This window comes from Eretmochelys imbricata, chromosome 2, assembly GCF_965152235.1.
Source record: "Eretmochelys imbricata isolate rEreImb1 chromosome 2, rEreImb1.hap1, whole genome shotgun sequence".
NCBI lineage: Eukaryota > Metazoa > Chordata > Testudines > Cheloniidae > Eretmochelys > Eretmochelys imbricata.
In genome coordinates this window covers 29,741,889-29,762,767 of record NC_135573.1, presented here as the reverse complement: position 1 = coordinate 29,762,767, position 20,879 = coordinate 29,741,889, and the positions used below count along the sequence as shown (strand labels likewise).

Here is a 20,879-nt window from a genome sequence, read left to right as displayed (position 1 = left end):
CAATAGAGAGGGTTATTCTGCCTCTGAATTTGGCACTGGTGTGACCACCTCCTGAAATACTGTGTCCAGTTCTGGTGTCCACAATACAAGAAAGATGTTGATAAACTGGAGAAGGTTCAGAGAAGAGCCACAAGAGTAATTAAAGGTTTAGAAAACATGCTTTATAGGGATAGACTCATGGAGCTCAGTCTATTTAGCTTAACAAAGAGAAGGTTAAGGGGTCACTTGATCACAGTCTGTAAGTACATGGGGAACAAATATTTCATAATGGGTTCTTCAGTCTAGCAGACAAAGGTATAACGAGATGCAAAGATTGGAAGGTGAAGCTAGACAAATTCAGTCTGGAAATAAAGCATTAAAAGTTTAACCATGAGGATAATTAATTATTGGAACAAGTTACCAAGGGTCATGGTGGATTCTCCATTCCTGGCAATTTTAAAATCAAGATTGGATTTTATTTTTTTAATTCAAAATAAATTATTTTGGGTAAGTTCTCTGGCCCATGTTCTAAGAACATAAGACTGGCCATATTGGGTCAGACCAATCGTCCATCTAGCTCAGTATTTGTCTTCTGACAGTGGCTGCTGCTAGATGCTTCAGAGGAGTGAATAGAACAGCACAATTTACTGAGAGGACAATTTTCATCCTCTATTGTCCAGTCCCAGCTTCCAGCAGTCAGAAGTTTAGAGACACCCAGAGCATGAGGCTGCATCCCTGATCATCTTGGCTAATAGCCATTGAGGGACCTATGGTCCATGAACTTATCTAATTCTTTTTTTCCCCAGTTATACTTTTGGCCTTCACAATATCCCCTGACAACAAGTTCCACAGGCTGACTGCATTATTTGAAGTACTTCCTTATGTCTATTTTAAGACTGTTGTATACAGGAGGTCAAACCAGATAATCACAATGATCCTTTCTGGCTTTGAAATTTATGAATCTATTACTCCATGAGGCATGGTATAAAATACATTGTCATGGAGTCCTCTAATAATCATGTACCGGTGTACATTCTTGTAAATAAAGTTGATACTCTGTGTCTATGTCAATCATTTCTATCTCAGAAAGGAAATAACATACTCAGGGGGTTCAAAGGTTCCTGACAATTCAAAAGCCATGACAATTTGTTATTTGACTGTTACTTTCAGGAGATAACAGCTCCATTTATATACAATAAAGCTATTTTTTAAACATAGCAATGTAGGTGTAATAATGTAACCACTGATAGAGTTAATTTGTAAAATGTATCAAGATTACTTGCAGTAAACAGTGATTTATAAATTGAGTTTTTTGAATGCATGGCAACTGTACTATAATTTAAAGGGCCCGATTCTCCTCTTTTATACTGATTTAAATCAGGAATAACACCACTGAATACGTGCCAAAGTGTTTTGGGTTGTTTTTCTTTGGCAGGGGAAGGGGAGCGGTTTGTGGCTTTGTTTGGTTTAACTTTATGGAATGCATTTTCAGGACACAACCCTATTGTATTCAAACTCCAAGCTTCTCAAATTCCAAGCAATCTAGAAGCCAGAGCATCTCAGACAGAAAGACATTTCCCAAACAAGTTTATTCTTAACCTGTCTAAGCCCAATGTGTATTTCCAGACCCTATGCACCTTATTTAAGTCTTTCCATAAGTCGGGGTACTGTATTTCAAACTCATATTGTCCTGAACCAAGGGCAGTTCAGACAGTTGTTTAAAAAATTCAAGCTGCCTCAAACTTGAGCTAACCCCTTTACTTAAGTATTGACTTCAAATCTCACAGTGACCATCCCAAATAAAACTTTTAGGAGCAGCTCCTCTCTGAAGAGTAATGATGCAAAATGGCCACTCTGCTGTCAGACTGCACTTGACATATCTGCTGAATTACTGATTAAAATACATTCTAACTACTTTTAACTCCTGTAGCTTCTGTTGATCCAATACAGATTTGGGAGCAGTATCAACAAAATCATGAACTTAATTCTGATTGCAGTGTGTGTGTGTGTGTGTGTGTGTGTGTGTGTGTGTGTGTGTGTTTCCCAAGTTTTAGAGCCCATGTAATTTTTAGAACTAGCAGTTACATAAACTTCTGCTTATTGGGCTTACAAATTCCTTGACATTGTCCTGGCTCCAAGCTGAGAAATTATATATTAATTATTATTATTATTATTATTAACAGTCATAGTTTGTATCTTTTAAGAAAAAAATGGATAGCAGGCATGAGGTTAATACATTATACTACATTATTTTTTATTTACAAATTTCCTATAGATGGCTTTGAACAGAATGGATTTTAAAAGCAAAAAATACAGCACAGCCCTTATCAAGTCTTCTTGGGTAATTTTCAGAGCTTTTTCTTTTCCAGTATGGCTCATAATTACATCTCTCTCTCTCTCTCTCTCTCTCTAAATACAACTATGCACTACTGAATGCTTTTTATTCCTTAACATTTGCCCACAGCTTCAAAACTGTGCTTGAAAACCAGTCCCAAATTAATGGACATATGGTTTCAGATACTAGGCTCAGCCAGGCAGATCACTTCCACTACTAGGTCTGGGAAATAGGACAGCATGGGTTGCCATACAGCAAAGAAGTGCCACCAAACAGGTTTGGAACCTATTTTATTTCAACAGAGCACTTTTTCCTTTTAGAGAAATTGGTGTCTATAATGTCTTCATTTCCACTTACACCATTTTTTCCTTCCGGTTATGATTGACCACAATATTTTCAGTCATTTTATACCAGCTCTATCCCCTCTTTGGATGTATGTAAGCCCTGTTTGCTTGGAGTGACACTCTGTCCCCCTCTAGTGGCGGCTATGCCAGCTAGAGATTGATGGACCTGCTACAGCCTTAGCTAAGAGAGGTGTTTCAGCTCTGGCAGTCAAGGCTTGTGCCTTTAGCTCAAGAGGTCCCAGGTTTGACACCCATTGCCCATGCCCCTGTGTGGGTTGGTGTTACATAGATATAGATACACACACAGAGACAAATCTGGTGGCAAATAATCAAATTCTCTGAAAGAAAAAAAAATGCTCTTAGCTCAAGAAATATTCCCTAGACATTGAGAATCATGCCCATTATCACCCAGTTACTAATCTTCCTTCTTTGGAAGAGATTATTGAGAAGGTTGTAGTGAGACAATACTAATTATACATCTGAAGCCCTCAGATTTTATTGACTCATCTCATTCTGGTTTTAGAATTGGAATGGAATGATACAGCATTGAAACTGCACTGGCCTCAGTCAATATTCTCTCTAATCTATCCTACATTTCTACCTACCGGGCTCCCATTACCTCAGATATACAGACCTTCCAAGTATTTAGCAAGATAGCTAAATATTGTGAGATAGGAAATTATTGTCCCCAACTTACTGATGGGGAACTGAAAGACACAAAGCCTGACGGTATGTCTAACTGCAATGAAACACCCACACCTGTCCCATGTCAGCTGACTCAGCCTCATGGGGCTTGGCCTATGGGGCTGTTTAATTGTGGTGTAGACATTCAGGCTCAAGCTGGAGACAGACTCTGGGACCATATGAAGGGGGAGAGTCATAGAGCCTGGTTTCCAACCCGAGCCTGAACATCTACACTGCAATTACACAGCCCCATAGCGTGAGCTCTGCAAGACCGAGTCAGCTGACACAGGCCAGTTGTGGGTATTTAATTGCAAGGTAGACTTAGCCTGAATTACTTGCCAAAGATCAGACAGGAAGTATATGGTAGAATTAAGCCCACATGTCTTTGAGTCCCACAACAGTGTCCAGATGAGTGATGGGCAACCTGTGGCCCATGGGCCGCAAGGAGCCCTTCAAGGTAATCTGATTGTGGGCCACAAGACATTTTGCAGACATTGACCATCTGCAGGCACAGCCCCCTGCAGCTCCCAGTGGCCCTGGTTCACCGTTCCTGGCCAGTGGGAGCTTCGGGAACATGCCAGAAACCTCAACTATATCGTACATAATAGTTTATGACCAAAAATACATAAGCACTTTGAGCCAAGGTTGATCTTTAAGATGTGAGACCCCTTTGAATTCAACTACCTATTTAAAAGATGATCAGAAGACCCTCTGCTTATTTTTAGCCCCTGGGCATGGTAATTTGACTCAGTACATAATAAACTGTATATACCACTTTTCATCTCAGATCTCAAAGCATTTTACAAAAGGGGAAATTGAGGCACAAAACAGTAAACTGATTTGCCCAAGGACAAACAGTGAGTCAGTAGCAAGGCCTGAAGAAAGAAACTATTGTTTCCTAACTTTCTGTAGCTCTCAATCTGCTCTCCACATTTCCTCTGTATAATGCAGAGAAGACTCTATTCCTGCAGAAAGACTTAGAGCATGCACCAAGTCGACTTCCAGCAACCTTAACTGAGAAGTTCATTAACATGTTGTGACTTTTCTGTAGCAGGCTGTTCTCATAACTGCAGCAAAATAGACTGTAGACTAATCAATATAATAAGGGAACCAAATACAAATTTACAATATGCCAAAGAAAGAAGAACTCGCATGTTAGTCAGCTGGGGAAAAAGCTTCTTTGCAGGTGGAGGACAGAGAGCAGCATGCCAAGGCCTCATGCAGCTTTCCTCCCTAATGGGGGCTGCTCCTCAGCCAGATGATCAAGATCCCCTTTATGTACAGTAGGGGCACGCAAATAACTTATTTTATTACCTGAATGCTACTATGGCTGGCCAGCTCCCACCACCACTTTAGATATTCAAATACTATGGTGAATGGGGTCATAAAAGTATCCCTAGACAGACCCCTGTCTCATTCAGCAACTAGAAGAGGAAGTGGCACCCAGAATAGTTTAACCCATATATCTCTGAATCTATTTTTACTGGCTATTGCATAATCAGAAATAAAATACATGCTATAATCTAAATCTTCAAAATATTTTAGTTGCCAACATTTCAAAGCCACTGACTCATACCAATTTATTCGTATGGCAACATTTTGACTGTGCACCATTTAGATCAGATGTCAGCTTTAAATAATTTAATGAAACAGAAATGATTAACAAACGAGAAAGGATTAATAAGAAAGATACAGAGAACTCGGTTAGAAATACAGCATAAGAGTATTTTCATTCACTACAGTTCTGCATTTGGGTCAGAGAACAGATTTTTTTTTTTTCACTTTCAGTTTTGTTTTGTTTTATAGAAAACTATAAGGTTCTGGGGTGATTTCCATTAGTAGGTGAAGAAAGCCCCATTGATTCATCACTTCATTATTAACAGCCAGATTTGTTACCTCAGATGTGTGGTACATGTTTCCACATAGCTTGAAAAGAAAGAATGTTAGCAGATTTATCAGGATTCAAGAAGATGTGTTTTACAAATGTGAAATTAAAATTTGTACTTTAAACATTATTTTGAGGGATAATACATTACTAATTAGAATCAAATGCTTCCCTGATATATGATGACATTTTCATGACTAACTTTAAATTTACTCTCAGTTGTACATTTGTAAATCTAGAGTAACTCCACTAAGATCGAGAGATTTACTTGGGCTTTACAGTGGTATAAATAGGAGCAGTTTGTCCCAACGGGGTTGCATATGGTTTAAGTCAGGACAGAGTTTGTGGCTCAGGGTTCATTTTAATTAAAATTAAAATAACTACGCAAAAATTACAGGTTTCAGAGTAACAGCCGTGTTAGTCTGTATTCGCAAAAAGAAAAGGAGTACTTGTGGCACCTTAGAGACTAACCAATTTATTTGAGCATAAGCTTTCGTGAGCTACAGCTCACTTCATCGGATGCATACCGTGGAAACTGCAGTAGACATTATATACACACACAGAGATCATGAAACAATACCTCCTCCCACCCCACTGTCCTGCTGGGGATAGCTTATCTAAAGTGATCATCAAGTTGGGCCATTTCCAGTACAAATCCAGGTTTTCTCACCCTCCACGCCCCCCACACACAAACTCACTCTCCTGCTGGTAATAGCCCATCCAAAGTGACAACTCTCTTCAGAGTGAGTTTGTGTGTGGGGGGGTGGAGGGTGAGAAAACCTGGATTTGTGCAGGAAATGGCCCAACTTGATGATCACTTTAGATAAGCTATTACCAGCAGGACAGTGGGGTGGGAGGAGGTATTGTTTCATGATCTCTGTGTGTATATAATGTCTGCTGCAGTTTCCACGGTATGCATCCGATGAAGTGAGCTGTAGCTCACGAAAGCTCATGCTCAAATAAATTGGTTAGTCTCTAAGGTGCCACAAGTACTCCTTTTCTTTTTACGCAAAAATTGACAGCTTCTGCAGAGAGGACCAAGGAAACCATTTTATTCTTCTGTCAATTGTTAGTTGTTCTCAGATAGGAATACTATAGCCTAAAGTACCTTTGGCTACAAGGCACCAACAGGGTGTTTTATGTGTAAACATTAATTCACAATATCTACCTGTACAGAGAAAACACATCCCATATACTACTAATTTAAGAGTGAGAAAGAGATAACAATTACTGCTGCTACTAGTACCAATCACTAACCTGTGACAGGAATTGAAAGCTTTTCATGGGCACCAGTGTAACTAGCTGTAGCCTTAGAAATTATTGCTAGCTTGAAAGAGAGAGATGGGCAGCGAGTGATGGAAGAAATAAATCCACAGAACAGCTTCATATTTTAAGTCTTTCAATGGTCCTGGAGCTCTTAACAAAACAAAAAAACATAGTCCTAAAACTCAGGAGTCTGTACATTAATGAATATTTCTGACAGGAAATTTCTCTCAAGTCTCGGAAAGCTGCACATCAAATTATTAATTAAATTAAATTAAATTGCCTAATTAAATTAATGGCCTAATTTAAAGCCTATTGAAATCATCAGATCAGGCCCTGGAAAAATAAAGGTGAGAAAAATTGTCTCTTACAGCATAAACAACAGGAAAAAAGTCTTATTGTTTCTGTTTAAGAGGGGTAAAAGAGTAACTATATATTAAGGAGTGACACCTGTACCAACAACACTGTAAAATGTAAACAAAACAATCCAGTTGTACAGAAAAAAGCTGAATCTCAGAAATCCATTCTGAAATCCACTGAAGATTAAGGACAGCAGCACGAGAAGTCTCGGCCATTGGAGAAATACAGCACAAAATTGCACAAGTTTCATCTCAGGAAACCTTCCCAAGTGGAACTGTGTGGGAAAAGGGGGTTGTCCAAGCAAAGCTGAGAAGCAGAAAATCTGGGAGACAGATGCGGTCATAAATCAGTGACCAGACAGGGATACAGTGCTAAGCCTGGGAATCTATTAAAGGTTGTCTACTATTTACAACATCGTTTGAAAACCATGTATTGGTAGGAGATTACAATAGCTTATATTTTAGCTCTTCAATATCTCTCTTAAAAGTCAGATATGGGTTGTAATAAAATATATTTAAGATATTTTCATATAGGAATACAATATGTATTTTAACTTGGTTTTTATTGCCAGGGTTAAAATACAACTCGTATTGTCAGGTATGGCAAGGTACCTTCTTGGTCTCATCATCCTCTGCTCTTTTTTATTTTTTTTTTGCCTTGGTGAGACAGGCTTGGGGTAAAACAGTCCCTCTTGGCTGCATGGGGTAGTCCATCCTTCTCTCAGCCAGTGTTTTGGGCCTGTTTTTCTCCTTTATGGGAGGGAATGCAGCCTCCCCTCCTGGAGAAGCTTGCTCCCTTGCTGCTACTGCCAGCTTGAGTCCTTCCGTCTCCGCTCCTCCTCTTCTCCCAACAGGGGAGGGTTTAAAAAGGTCTCAGGGAGCTCTTAGTTGGAATCAGCTGATCCTAATTGACCTCAGGTAACCCCTTCTCAGCTGAACCTGATTGTCCTGTAATCACCCCTCCTCAGTTGATAGGGAGGAGGGTCTTTTAACCTTCTGGACTGTTTTCTACCCCTCCCCCTTGCAGCTGTTTGTCCTGAGTTTATCACACAGGTTAACAATTACATGGATATGGGTACAATGTCTTGTTTCAATATATTTTAAACATTAATTATAAAGAACTCAAACAATATTACACAAACAAAAAAGTACAACATAGTAACTGTGCCATTTTAGACTCACAATCAGCTGAAATTAGTCGGTTCATCTTTAGTTGTTTGGTTATTTAATTTGGGTATTTGAGGTCTGGGGAGGAGAGGGGAAAGGAATATCTTTATACCACAATTAACTGCTATCATATTAATCATAATTAGAGTGTCTAATCCAAAGTCCACTGAAGTCTACAGAAAGACTCTAGTAAAATTTAGTGGGCTTTGAATCAAGCCGCCAGCCCAGTAATGAAACAATATATTATAGACAGATTTAAATTATGTTCTGGAAGTCAGGAAAGCAAACTTTTTTAAAAGAAATCTTAGAAAGGCCATCTTCCAACTCTTTGAATAACGCCTTCACTTTGAAAACCATATCTCTCTCTACCATAAATTACTTTTTAGTTGCAATGAAGGCAATGTAAACTGAAGAAAAGCTTTTTGATTAATTTTAATTCATCTGTCTGGACCTGGATTATATAGTGCATGTCTGAGTCAAAACAGATATTTGTTCCTTTCTCTTTTTATTTCATTTGTTTGCAGGGCCTGATTTGTGCTTCATGCAGACTCTTATGGCCTGAAGGCAGTATTCCTGGTATTTATTTGGGATATTCAAGATCAGAATGAGTTCCAGAGTAACCTGTCTCAGCCAGATGACAAGGAAAATGTGATATGGACAATCCCTTCATGTTTGTGTGCTACATTTGGATACATCATTGTAAAACCATTCTCAGTAAATAGTGTCATCCTCAGATTCATGGCTTGGGACCTTTGGCATCAGGTTTTTAATTACATCATGGATTCTGACCCTCTGTCTTAGATAGGATGTCCCAAAATCTTAATGTTGCAGTAGCACTGTTTACTTTTCAAACACTCTCATTTTCCTGAAGTGCCTGCACGCACAGAGTTTTCAGTCCATGCTGCTTTTCTTACACTTTTTTTCCACTATTTGTTATTTACGTTTCAGTGGACACTCCTTGCAGTTTCATCCCCTCAGTTTTATTTCACTTGGTCTCAAAGGAGTCCATGGAAATTTAAAAGTTATTTGGTTTAAAATGAAGAGATTCCAGAAGTTCTGTTACTGAAGGTGCCCATAAGGTGTTAGAAAATGAAGAGGTCACCCTGGGCCTAAAGCAGGATGCCATACCTACAACTTGCACTCCCCAGGTATGAGGTGCAAAGTCTTGTGCACATAAGGCATTGGAAAATTCAGAGGCCAACCTAGGCTTAAAAGAAGACTTCAGACCCATGGCAAAGTCATGTCCATCACCCTTAAAATTAAGACATTTAGGCATTTTTGTTCTTTGACTACATTAGATTTGTAAAATGTGAAGAGACTGTGAGTTTCAAAGGCTCAAACTCATTTTGCCCCCTCTAGTTCAGGAGTCCAGATACTGACTGGAAAAAAAGATGATTTAATGAGGATACCAATGTCAACCTGGGAAGCAATTTAGCACTGCGGGGATGTGGTTGCTTAACTGTATATCATACATGAAGCAGTAACACAGAACACTCTCTAAAGGAACATGTAGAACAAAAACCCCACTCCAAAATTTTGTTGAAAATGTGCCTGGAATCTAGAAATCAGGACAGTAGGCATTTATAATTCTCAAGCTTCCTCACAGGAAATGCTACTATGCCAGCACATCTCATCTCCCTTGTCTTCTTTTCCACCCCCACAGCAATTGCCTCTGGTCTGGCCTGTGCTTCTATTGTCCTCAGATACCATGGCAAATGGAACAATACAAAAACAGGATGACCTCCCATTCTTTCCCCCTTCCCAGCAATGCAACATAATACTAACCTAGAACTGCTACAGTAACGGTGATTGCGTGGAAATGTCTGCGGCATGCTTTAGAAGTATTCTACAAAATAATTAATGGTTGTATTTTTGTTAATTACTTAAGGTAAAATATATGTGTGTGTGGGTGTTAGAGTCATCATTTGAATGTCATGATATGGTCTTTTAGGATAACTTTACCAATATTAAATTTATCCTTGATTTGAATTGGAATAGACAGAACAGTAACTGATACAGTATTTGCCCAGACCCCTGCAGTGACAACTGAATATGTCAAAGCCACATTTACTTGGGTTTTATGAGAGTAATTAAAATTATTTGTAGGAGAATTATTTGTGGAAACTTAAGAGATATTATATAAAATAAACAGAATGGGAACAGAGGAAGTAAAGTTTTCTCTAAGAAAAGGAAAGAAAATGCATATCTGAGTAAATCTTTCAGTCTTCAAGAGTCTTGAAATCTCTGTTCACACTTTCCTTAGATATTTTTTATTAGTTTGAGGTTAAATAAGCATAACAAAGCATGCATATTATGTTTGATGGTTTCTGCAGTACATCCATCTGCTTGAAACAAGGCATGTCTAGCCTCAAACTACGAAAAGTAGATACAAGTTACTGAGTCAGGATTTCCGGTCTTACAGTAATGACAGTCTGGACTTGATTTATCTTATTATAAAAATAGCCTGGCCCTAAAAAGATTAAACTCACAGAGACCTAGATGTTTTTCCCATTAAAGACAAAGGTAAAATCCTCAGTTTTCAAGCAGGATGGGACACAGAGAGGGTACCAGTTACAGACTCTTGGTCTGATCCTGCTCCCACTGAAGACAATGGACCATTTACACACATTACACCCAAACAAATAACCTATGTTAAAAGTGCACTGTTACGATTGCGAAGTCAAGTACCCAAAAGTTAGAAAATGCCAGAATTAAGGTAGCCTGTGCAAATTTATCCTGGCCTCCTTGTGCATATGCATTATGATTCAGTCTTTAATTACATCATCATCATGCTCTTTTTTTCCTCACGTACCCATGCGTCTTTCAGTGAACAGACTGAATGGTGCTCATTTAATGAGCAGCTATTCAATATTTTGTTTTCTCCTTATTGTTCAAAGCGTGGCCCCAAGCTTTCTTTACTGCGGGCTCTTCAAACTCTGCACTGAAGATAAAACTATTAATTTTGTCATGGGCTTTTCTATGGCACTCATCAATACAGTACTCAAATGCTTCACAGACATTAATTAATTTAGCTTCTTCAAAATGTGAAGTTAGGGGTGGTATTATTCCCATTTCACAGATGGGCAGATGAGACACAGAGAGATTAAGTTCAAAAGCACCCATTACTTTTGGAGCTGACTCTGAGACACTTAGAATTGTATTGCTTCAGAGTACTTAGCACTATATAGCACTTTATATATGCAAGCTCAGCTCCCATTGACTTCAGCTGCAGATGTGCATGCTCATCAATTCTGCAAATCAAGCCCAGGGTTTCAAGCTGAGCACCCAGAAAATAAGGAACATGCAATCAATGACCACCTCCAAAAATCTGGTTTAAGTGACTGTCTTAGCATCACACAGAAATTCTGTGATAGAGACAGGGATAGAATCCAGTTCTCCAGGGCAGCATTCAACTCCCTAACCATGAGGACCTTTCTTCTCTTCCTGAAATCACCTGCTTCATTTACTACACATCTTCCACCTTCTACAACAAATGAGATAGGGGTCCTACAGACAACAGACTCCTACATTACATAATCTTCATTCATCCCCCAAAATGGGTTTATCATGTGAAGTGAATAAGGTAACGATCCCATGGGAGAAAAAGATTATGTGATTGCGTAATTAAAGACAAATGTAATGTTTATGTACAAAGGGGCTGAATTAAGGTTTCTCACAGTCTGCCATCCTCAATCCCTTCCCTTGTTCTCTACCCTGCCCAGTCAGTCCCAATTCTCCACCCCCATGCCAGCTCCATGTCAAATCTATCTCTCCTCCCTCTCACCCCTGCTCCCTCCACTAGTGCCTAGACTCAGTCTCCTCTGGCCCCAGCCCCTCATCTGATTTTAGTGCCCCCCAGACAACTGGGTCCCAGTCCCCCAATGCCAATTCCTTCACTGGATTCCCCCAGCCCCAGTCCCCTTGACTAACCAGTCCTTGTCTGCACTCCACCTCCCTCACTACTCCCAGACTTCCCCCTCAAATCCTAGTCCCAGTTTCTTTTCCCTCCAGTCCATCTCACCAGATTCTTTGTCCTAATCTATTCCTTTTCCCCTGCCCCGGTCCAGCTTTTGGCCTCTCTGCACTGGACTCAGCTTGCTTCCTCCTCCATACTATCTGGGTGCAGTAGGAAGCCATTGAGAACACTGGAGAGACAGACTCCCTGCTTTCAGTTCTAGTGCCCAGCCCCACCATGGCCTAGAGGAACTTGGAGCAGCCATTGCAGGAAAAGTTTGGCTTCATCCAGCCCTTGGCTGGAGTATGCTCATGTGCTTTGTAGGAATGGCATATGCACAGTCTAGTCAGTGCTAGTAGCTGTTAGAGATTTGAGCATGCACATAAGCTTTCGTGAGCTACAGCACACTTCATCGGATGAATTGCATGCACCCGATGAAGTGAGCTGTAGATCACGAAACCTTATGCTCAGATAAATTGGTTAGTCTCTAAGGTGCCACAAGTACTCCTTTTCTTTTTGCGAATACAGACTAACACGGCTGCTACTCTGAAACCTGAGCGTGCACGGTGAGCACAGAATCTTGGAGGACTTTAGCTGTTAATATCTAAGAAGTCTCTATTGAACTTTTCAAAGGCTTATAACTTGGATAAATTTCTGTGGATTTTCACAAGGACAGAAAAAGGCATATTCCTGACACAAGGGCAAATCCCTGCCAAATTTCAAGTCCCTACTCCAAAGCTTGGGAACACCAGAACATAGCAAAGAAAAATCTAAAGATTTTATTTTTAACATGGACAAAATACTTTATTTTCCCCTATCCTAGTTCTTGGAAATGGCTGAACAGTTTTCACTGAGATAGATAGATAGATGATACAAAATTCAGCCAATGCAGACACTTCCATGTAAAATTTCAGCCAAAACTGTTCAAGTTTGGTAAAATTATAAACAACTAAAAACAAGGTATTATAGTGGGAAGTGCGAGATAACCTTAATATCAGATGGTGCTACCAGCTCTGCATATAGTATAGTAGATAAAAGAATGATAATTATTGTTTAATTTCTCTGTATACTATATGTATAATGCAGTATACCTCTTTCTCTCCTTTACTTAGAAGACCATTGTGGCATTATACCCTTTTTATTATTAACTATTTTCTAAATCTCTCTGTTCAAATCTATTGCACAATCTATAAATGGAATCAAATTCTATTGTAGTTCAGTGTAGGCTATAATTTTGCTCTGGCTATCTCATCAGTTGCATCCATTGGAGTCACTGAGTTATGCACATGCTGTTGATTGACCAACCTCTTTTACAGCTACATCACCAGAATACAGAGCTGTACACAACTGACAGTGAAAGTGTGAGCATCCTGTTCTAATAATAAACATTTAATTTAACTAAAAAACACTCAGTATCATGTGAATAATTAAACATACAATTTACATTGCCACTGATTAAAATGACTAGCCAGCTAAAATATGTTAATAATCCTACTGGATACTCAAAATCTGCATTTCAAGAAATAGCAAAAGTAGAGTAAAAGCTCGTATTTTTTGTTGGTTAATTATACCCTAAGAGAAACTACGCTGTCATCATCTGTTTTATTCAAGAAGCATTAGACAATCAAAGAAAGTACATTAGAACCTGAAATTATCTCCCTTTCTCACTCACTGTTTTTTATTTATTTTAACTAAAAGCAGGAATTTAATCTTCATTTTGAATTGAGAATACCGAGTATCTACCCCAATTGTACAATATATAGTCTGAGAGAAAACACTGGATTTTCTCAAAATTTGCAATTCGTCGATGAGTCTGTGAATTAAAATTAATTAAAGTTGGACAATTTAAGGAATATATGATGTAAGCCTCACCTATTTTTGGTGTCCTTCTCACTAAGAGGATTGTGTGTAGAGGGGAACAGCGGTATGCAAGAGCCTTGGGCTGGAGGAGAAGTTGAGTGTTGAAGTCATAACATTTCATGGACGCCTCACAGCACTAAGAGCCTCAGCATTTATGGTGAGAGTGCAGAGAAGTGAATCTGGGTGAATCTCTGTTCATATGAACTCCTCTAGTTCATCAGTGTGAAGCTCCACTCTGACAGAGTATCTGACAGAGTCAGAGGGGAGATCCTTTCTGCAATACTTTGCCGCTACCTGTCTCCCAGCTCAAGCACATTTATCCCACCTCACTCCACACACAGGCCCAATTCCCCCATTCTCTGTGCTCAGCCTCATGCTCCCTCTCTCTTTAGCCATATGCTCCTCCACTGACTAGCTAAATGACCAAGCACACCATTCTCCCCCCATGCTCCTGCACAACATATTACCCCAAACACCAACTAAGAAAGCGTGATTAAGGATTGAGAAGGAAGGCTGCCTATGGGTGTGTATGGGAGCGTGGTGGAGCAGGGCTGTGTGAGTTAAACAGTGGAGGCAATATGTTGTGGGCTGTGGGAGAACCAGGTTCATTTGTGTGGGGGAGAAGGATAATCAGGATATTGTGTGGGGAGCCACATGGCTGTAGAAAGAGCATGAGACTGAGCAGTGACAGGAACTTCCCACCACAGAAGCCTCTTCCACCCAACCTCTGTCATTCACACACATCATATTCACCTCGCCCACCAGCTACTCAGCTACTACAAGATATTAGTGTGTATGTACATGCACACACATATCGATGAATATTCTTACAACAAAGTGAGTGGGATTATTATCCAATATACAGAGCCTAAGTTAAGCGTAGTTAAGGAGTGCCAACGCTGCTGAAGCAAATGATACTACTGGATCCAGTCCTCCAATAATTATCAGACTTAGTATTCTTAGACTTTCTTTGAAGTCTGGTAGTTTTGTCTTAGTAAGTAGATCAGGTCTCATAACTAATAGTTTGTCACAGTAAAGATTTGGAAAACAATTGCTTGGAAAAATTAGGAAAAAAACCCAAACCAAAGTTACATTATTTCTTTGGTTTAACCATCAAAAAAAGTAGTAACATTGGAGTAACAGTTTAAAACCACAATCACATTGCCTGATTGTTAAACCCAGTAGATGAAGCGGTGCAAGAAGGCAAGCAGGAGAGAAACATTGCTCTTTCTTCAGCACCTCAGCCAATCCAAAGGCAGCAGGATCGCTGCACAGATCTTTCTGAAAGCAGTTATGCTAGCTCCCGTTCCTTCTTCCATGGATCAGAGAAGGGTGGAATCATCTCCACCTCCTCTGTTGCAAGCCACTGGCCCTAATTATGAGCATTCTTGCTGTCTCTCAGCTACCTTTGAACCCATGTCAACATAGCAAAAGTCATGGATTTTTTTAAACCATGGAAACAACACTTTCTGTCAAAAACATGACAAAAATACAGCTTTATAATACTTACTACAAACTGGGGGCTTATTCTACTTCTATTGAAGCCGATGGAAATTATGTCATTGACTTCAATGACAGGAAGAACATGACCACAATTGACTCAAGGAGCACTATATAAGTTTCTATTTAAAAAATATTAACTTACTTGAAAACTGGATGGCAAACCCAGATTTGCTGATATAAAAGTCTGTGTCAAATTGGATAGTCACTATGTTCAGTGTGCTGTGAATGCCTTCTGGAATAAGAGATCCACTAATTTCCTTGAGTAGCATCTCATTTTCCGGTGGCCCATCCCAAACTCGTAGTATATCATGTGATGCTTCGGTATCAAAAGCAAGAAACTGGAGGCTGTAAAGCACCATGATATTTCTGTCAGTTCTGTTATTTTTTTCAGAAACATTTCTAATTATAAAATTAAAATCAATATAGCAAATAAATCTGATTTTTTTTTACACAAATATTTCTCCATATTACTTTTGATACTGTGAACCATAAAAGTAAAGATGTGAACATACATTAAACCTACAAAGTATTTTGATAACAGTTTGAATTTTTCTTTGTATCTAATTATATTTGAGTTTACTTATAATACAATATGAGTTGGGCTATTCAAATACAGGTTGAACCTCTCTAGTCCAGCACCCTCGGGAACTGACCAGTGCTGAACCAGAGAATTTGCCGAACCACGGGAGGTCAATATTGTAGAGAGCAGGTCTCTTTTTATTTTTATCTCGCCGAGGTGAATAAACAGAACAACACTTGCAATGCTGCCTAGCCAAGGCTTACCGTCTCTCTTCGTAACAAAGTGTTAGTGTTGTTACACAATTTTACTGTTTTGGCACAAGGAAATAAGTAGATAAAACATAAAAAAAATAAAATGAAATCATGCCAGACCAAAGAGTGCCTGACTAGAGTGTTTCAACCTGTAATCCAAATGAGATGTTTTGGTTTTTTTTAAAGGACATTTCAGGTATTCTTTTCTTAGTCATGTTAAAATAACATCATGCTGTATATGTCAAAATCTGATCAACATAAATTAAAATGTACCCATATAATTCTTTGGGAAATAAATATGTTGTTTCAGTCAAGCATCTAATGATAATCTGTGATCAGATGCTTGATTTAAAATTAATTACTGAGCTGCCACCTTCTGCTTTCGATGCTTTTCTTTTTTCACTTTGTCTTATTCTGGCTGTGTCCAATGGCTTTAGAGCCATATACTCTGTGTATATCCGTGAGGATACATGTGTTTGTGTGTTTTAACAGCTGCTGGTTCTAAAACTAATCATACTATTTTAACTGATTAAATAATTTTACTACCTAACCCTACAAACCCTCATTCACAAGAGTAATGACACTCAGATTTGAGATGGGCTTAAACCAAAATAATGGATCAGACTTTTGTTAGACATATAGACTTGGATCCACATTTTGGGGAGTGAATCGTTCTCTATCTCAAACATAAGCCCATATTTGCTTCAATTACAGTACCTGACAATATTTCCTGGATCTACTTCAATCATCCACATACAACGCAGATTATTGTCATAGGGAAAAGGATAGCCAGGAGATAAGATTCTTCCTGATGATTCTCCTTTAAAACGGCCTCCACATTCAGCTAATGAAAATACAATTAGAATTACATATCATTTTTATTACATTAAACATGATTCTCCAAAACTGTTTATATATTGCTGACCATAAGTATGTTAGGATTCAACACACTTTATGAAATTATAACACAAGACAGAAGGGGGACTTCAGATGCTTTGGAAAGATAAGGTACTGGTTATACTTACTCACATGTTTATGTATTTTGCTATAATTCCTATGCATTTCTGATAATTCTGAAGGCAATACAGTCATTATGGAATATACTATGCCATTTATTTTTAGTAAGAAAAACTCCCCAATGAAAACAATGCAGAACTTAGCTTAACAACTGAAAGCATGACAGAGCCATAAAGCACTAGGAGTAAAATAAATAACAGACATGTAAGAAACAAAGAAAATGCATAGTAAGAGAGGCAGAAAGAAACTAAATAAAACCAGAATATGCAGAGAGAAATTAAATGTTTGGCCTTGAAAAGCAAAGTTGTAAAACTTTTTACCGAAGATGAATAATCATAGCAAAGCTACATTATTTCTTAAAGGATAACAGACGGTAAGTTACTCCCTGTTAGTTGACCTCAGCCAATCATTAATCAAACCTGAATAATTCATAATCTTTCGAGCCCACTTCTGAGAAAACCTAATTTTTACAAAGACCCCTCAGGCCTTTTAAATCTCCTTATTTTGCTTTCCTTCCTTTTAAATCACTCTAATGCTTTCTCTCTTGGCCACACCAATGCCAAAATAATGCTTTGATTAGATCTCTTGGTGTAGTTAAAATGCAGTTCAATTTTGATTTAACATCACCTAAAATATTTAGTTGGGAGATTTATTACCTTATGATCTATGAGCTCTGTAACAAAATTTAATTGAAACAGCACTCTAGATTGATTTCCTGACATAGTAGAAGCAAATTTTCAGAGACAGGTAGTCCCTTCAAGCTTCTCATATATTTTTAGGTATTTTCCCAACCTGATAACCTCTACAAGGTCTTTTGAAAAATATTCCTTTGCGACTGTTCAATTCAAAGAATGGGATTGATTGTTACTCTCACTGTAGACTGGGGGAATAAAATGAGTGCACTGTGAGAATAATATTTGTTGGCAGAAGAAAATTATATATATATATATATATATATAAAATAATAGAAATTTTGTTCCAGATTTGAGGATAAAGACAATGGAATGATTTTCCTCCCCACACCATAAGGAATAGAGTCTAACATAAGCTGCTCCTGGCAGCGGCAAACATATTTGGTTCATTTCTGGTGATTTGGGCTACATGAAATTGGTAAAAATACTTCCATACATTTTCCAACATTTTGTTTGCATTAATGTCATGAAGACTTTTTTTTTTGCATTGAAATGTGAACATTCAAATTATTAATCTGATTCTGACTATAATGTCAATTTTAAAAAGCTGCTGACTATCTTTCAGACTTTTTACTATGATACTTTTAATTAGTTATTATTAATTATTATTATTAGAGTTCTAAATTTCAAAACCTGACTTAATATTTATTAGAGATGAGCCATGGTCTCAAACTTCAAGTCAGTATCAAGACTTACTCTAAATTCAAGAATGTTTGGATTCAGGGGTTTGGTATGGCATATTATCAAGAAAAAGCAGGGCACAGCCACAAAGTCCTGATTCAGAGCTCAACTAACTCACACTTCGAAGGTGACTGGATCTGTTGTTTTGATTCAGGCCTATCTCTACTTTAGAACATGTTCACTTCATCATTAGTGTTGGACACAACTGAACACAATACTCTTAGTGATCTTCCTTTTCTATGTAGTTTAGCTGCTATATTGCTTGGCTGGGTTTCATCATCTTTTTAAACCAATTTCTTCAGTTTGTACTATTATTAAGACATCATTAAGCTCTGAGAGTACACTTGACAACATACAAAGCCCAGGAGACATGGAGCTATTTGGAAGACATAGGATATATAATGTATTATTTAGAGGTATTCTATGGATCTACATTTTGGTCTTTATTTTATTTAACATGAATAAACAAACTACACTGAGGAATGTGGAATCAAATAGCATCATCTTATAGTTGCTGTCAACACCTACTTTTCTTTTCCTCTTCTTACACCTTGTCTACATACAAATCTCACACTGGTTTCACTAACGTTATTTTAAGAATCTATTTAGCCAAACCAGAACAAACTCCAGTATGGACACACTTAATTCGATTTATAACTGGCTTACAGCAATTTAACAAACTCTTGTGTGGATACACTTAATTTGGTTTACAACTGAATTCTATCTTCAAAAATAAACTGAATTGTGGATCATCACAGAGGACAAAAGACTTTGTTGATTGCTCTCTCCCACCCCATGAAGACAAGATATGAAAGTGAATTCCTCCCATTAGATGAGCTGACAGCTCAGAGAATGGGGGAAGGAATAAAAGATCCCTAACAAGGAGAAACTGCATCTCTACACTGCTGGACTCTTGAGGGCAAGGTTTTATAGGCATACGCAAGAGATCCCCAGTGGTTAGCCTGGGTTAGCTGTAAGGGATATATCCACCTTGCTTATTATAGAAGCTTCTATTACCTTTTGAAACTTAAGACTAACTTATTTATGCATGTATGTTTACCAGTTTTAATCCTGTAAATAACTCTCTTATTTCCTTTTCCTAGTTAATAAATCTTTAGATACTTTAATATAGGATAGGCTACAAACTTTTTCTTTGGTGTGAGATTTAAGGTGCAATTGACCTGGGGTAAGTGACTGGTCGTTGGGACCAAGAATAACCTGAATATTGTTGCAATTTTTGGTGTAAGGGACCATCTATCAAAAAGGCTATCTTGACTAGGTGACAAGAGAGATCGGAGTACCGAAGCGGACTCTCTGTGACTCCATGGGTTGGCTGTTATAAGTGCCTGAGGAGTTTACACATTTTGTAAATGGCAGGTGAAACCTAGGTATAATTTAGGGTTTATACCCTGCTTCTTAACAATCTGCCCTGAGGTTCATATTCACTCTCTTGAGACATCTTGGCAGCCTATATGACTCCGAGTTGGTAGAACTGCTGGCCCAGGAAGGATTTCTTATCCAACATAATCACTAGTTCTAAGGACCAACAAAATTTTGGGATATTGTTTGTTATGTTGACTAATTATTAATTTGAAATATATGTTTAATTCATTTTAATAGTATGCTTATCCTTGGCTAGACAGGATCTTGGAATGAATGACTGTGCAGAGGCATAAGGCAGAATAAGACACCTATGAGGTTTTCACAGAAATTAAGTCTAAGCATAAAGGGGCATGTGCAAACGTTTTGCCTGTTAACCCCCCCTCCACACACACACACACACAACCCCCTCTTGAAAGAATGAGGGCAAACAGGAACATAGATAGACCGCTTGTCTTCCATTCAGCCAATGACAAATTATTATCCCTTCATTTCTCTCCCCGATTCCCAAATAAGGAATAGTGCCTCTTCTTCCCTGTGCTATTTGTGAGGCAACACACTATGTGTCACCCTTTACACAGGGCTGGTAGCAAAACCACATTCTAACCCCCCTCCTCTTGTTGTGTACTACAGTATTCCTAATATTTGACATTTGTACTCTATTATGTAAAAATATTTATATGTGAAAAGTGCTTTGTAACTAAGCATATTAATAGAATATACTGACTGGTTTTACAAATAGTTCAGTAAGTCAAGACTGTAGATACCTTTTCTAACTTATCTTTAAGTGATAAAAACTACAAGGAACTCATTTCACTACAATTTCCATTATGCATTCCTGTATTCATATTTACTTTCCTGATTGTCTAGCTACATCTTTCAGATGCCAAGAAGTGATATATTTAGCAGGTTGGGACAGGTTTGCCAGATCACACACATACAAAATTAACAAGCTTCTAGAAAGCATAAAAGCATAAGGATCTCTCTCTCTCTCTTTTTTTTTT

The 20,879-nt window shown here is 38.3% G+C and overlaps 1 protein-coding gene across 3 annotated transcripts in view; it reads right to left on the bottom strand.

Moving 5' to 3' along the window:
- The window catches only part of CSMD3 (CUB and Sushi multiple domains 3), a 1,168,908-nt gene that overhangs the window by 348,189 nt on the left and 799,840 nt on the right, over positions 1-20,879 (bottom strand). For all 3 annotated transcript variants that reach the window (XM_077808852.1, XM_077808853.1, XM_077808854.1), the window contains 2 exons: positions 16,823-16,949; positions 15,477-15,679 (listed from right to left, as the gene is read on the bottom strand). In XM_077808852.1, the coding sequence (XP_077664978.1) occupies positions 15,477-15,679; positions 16,823-16,949 (330 nt within the window). The remainder of the gene's footprint in view (positions 1-15,476; positions 15,680-16,822; positions 16,950-20,879) is intronic.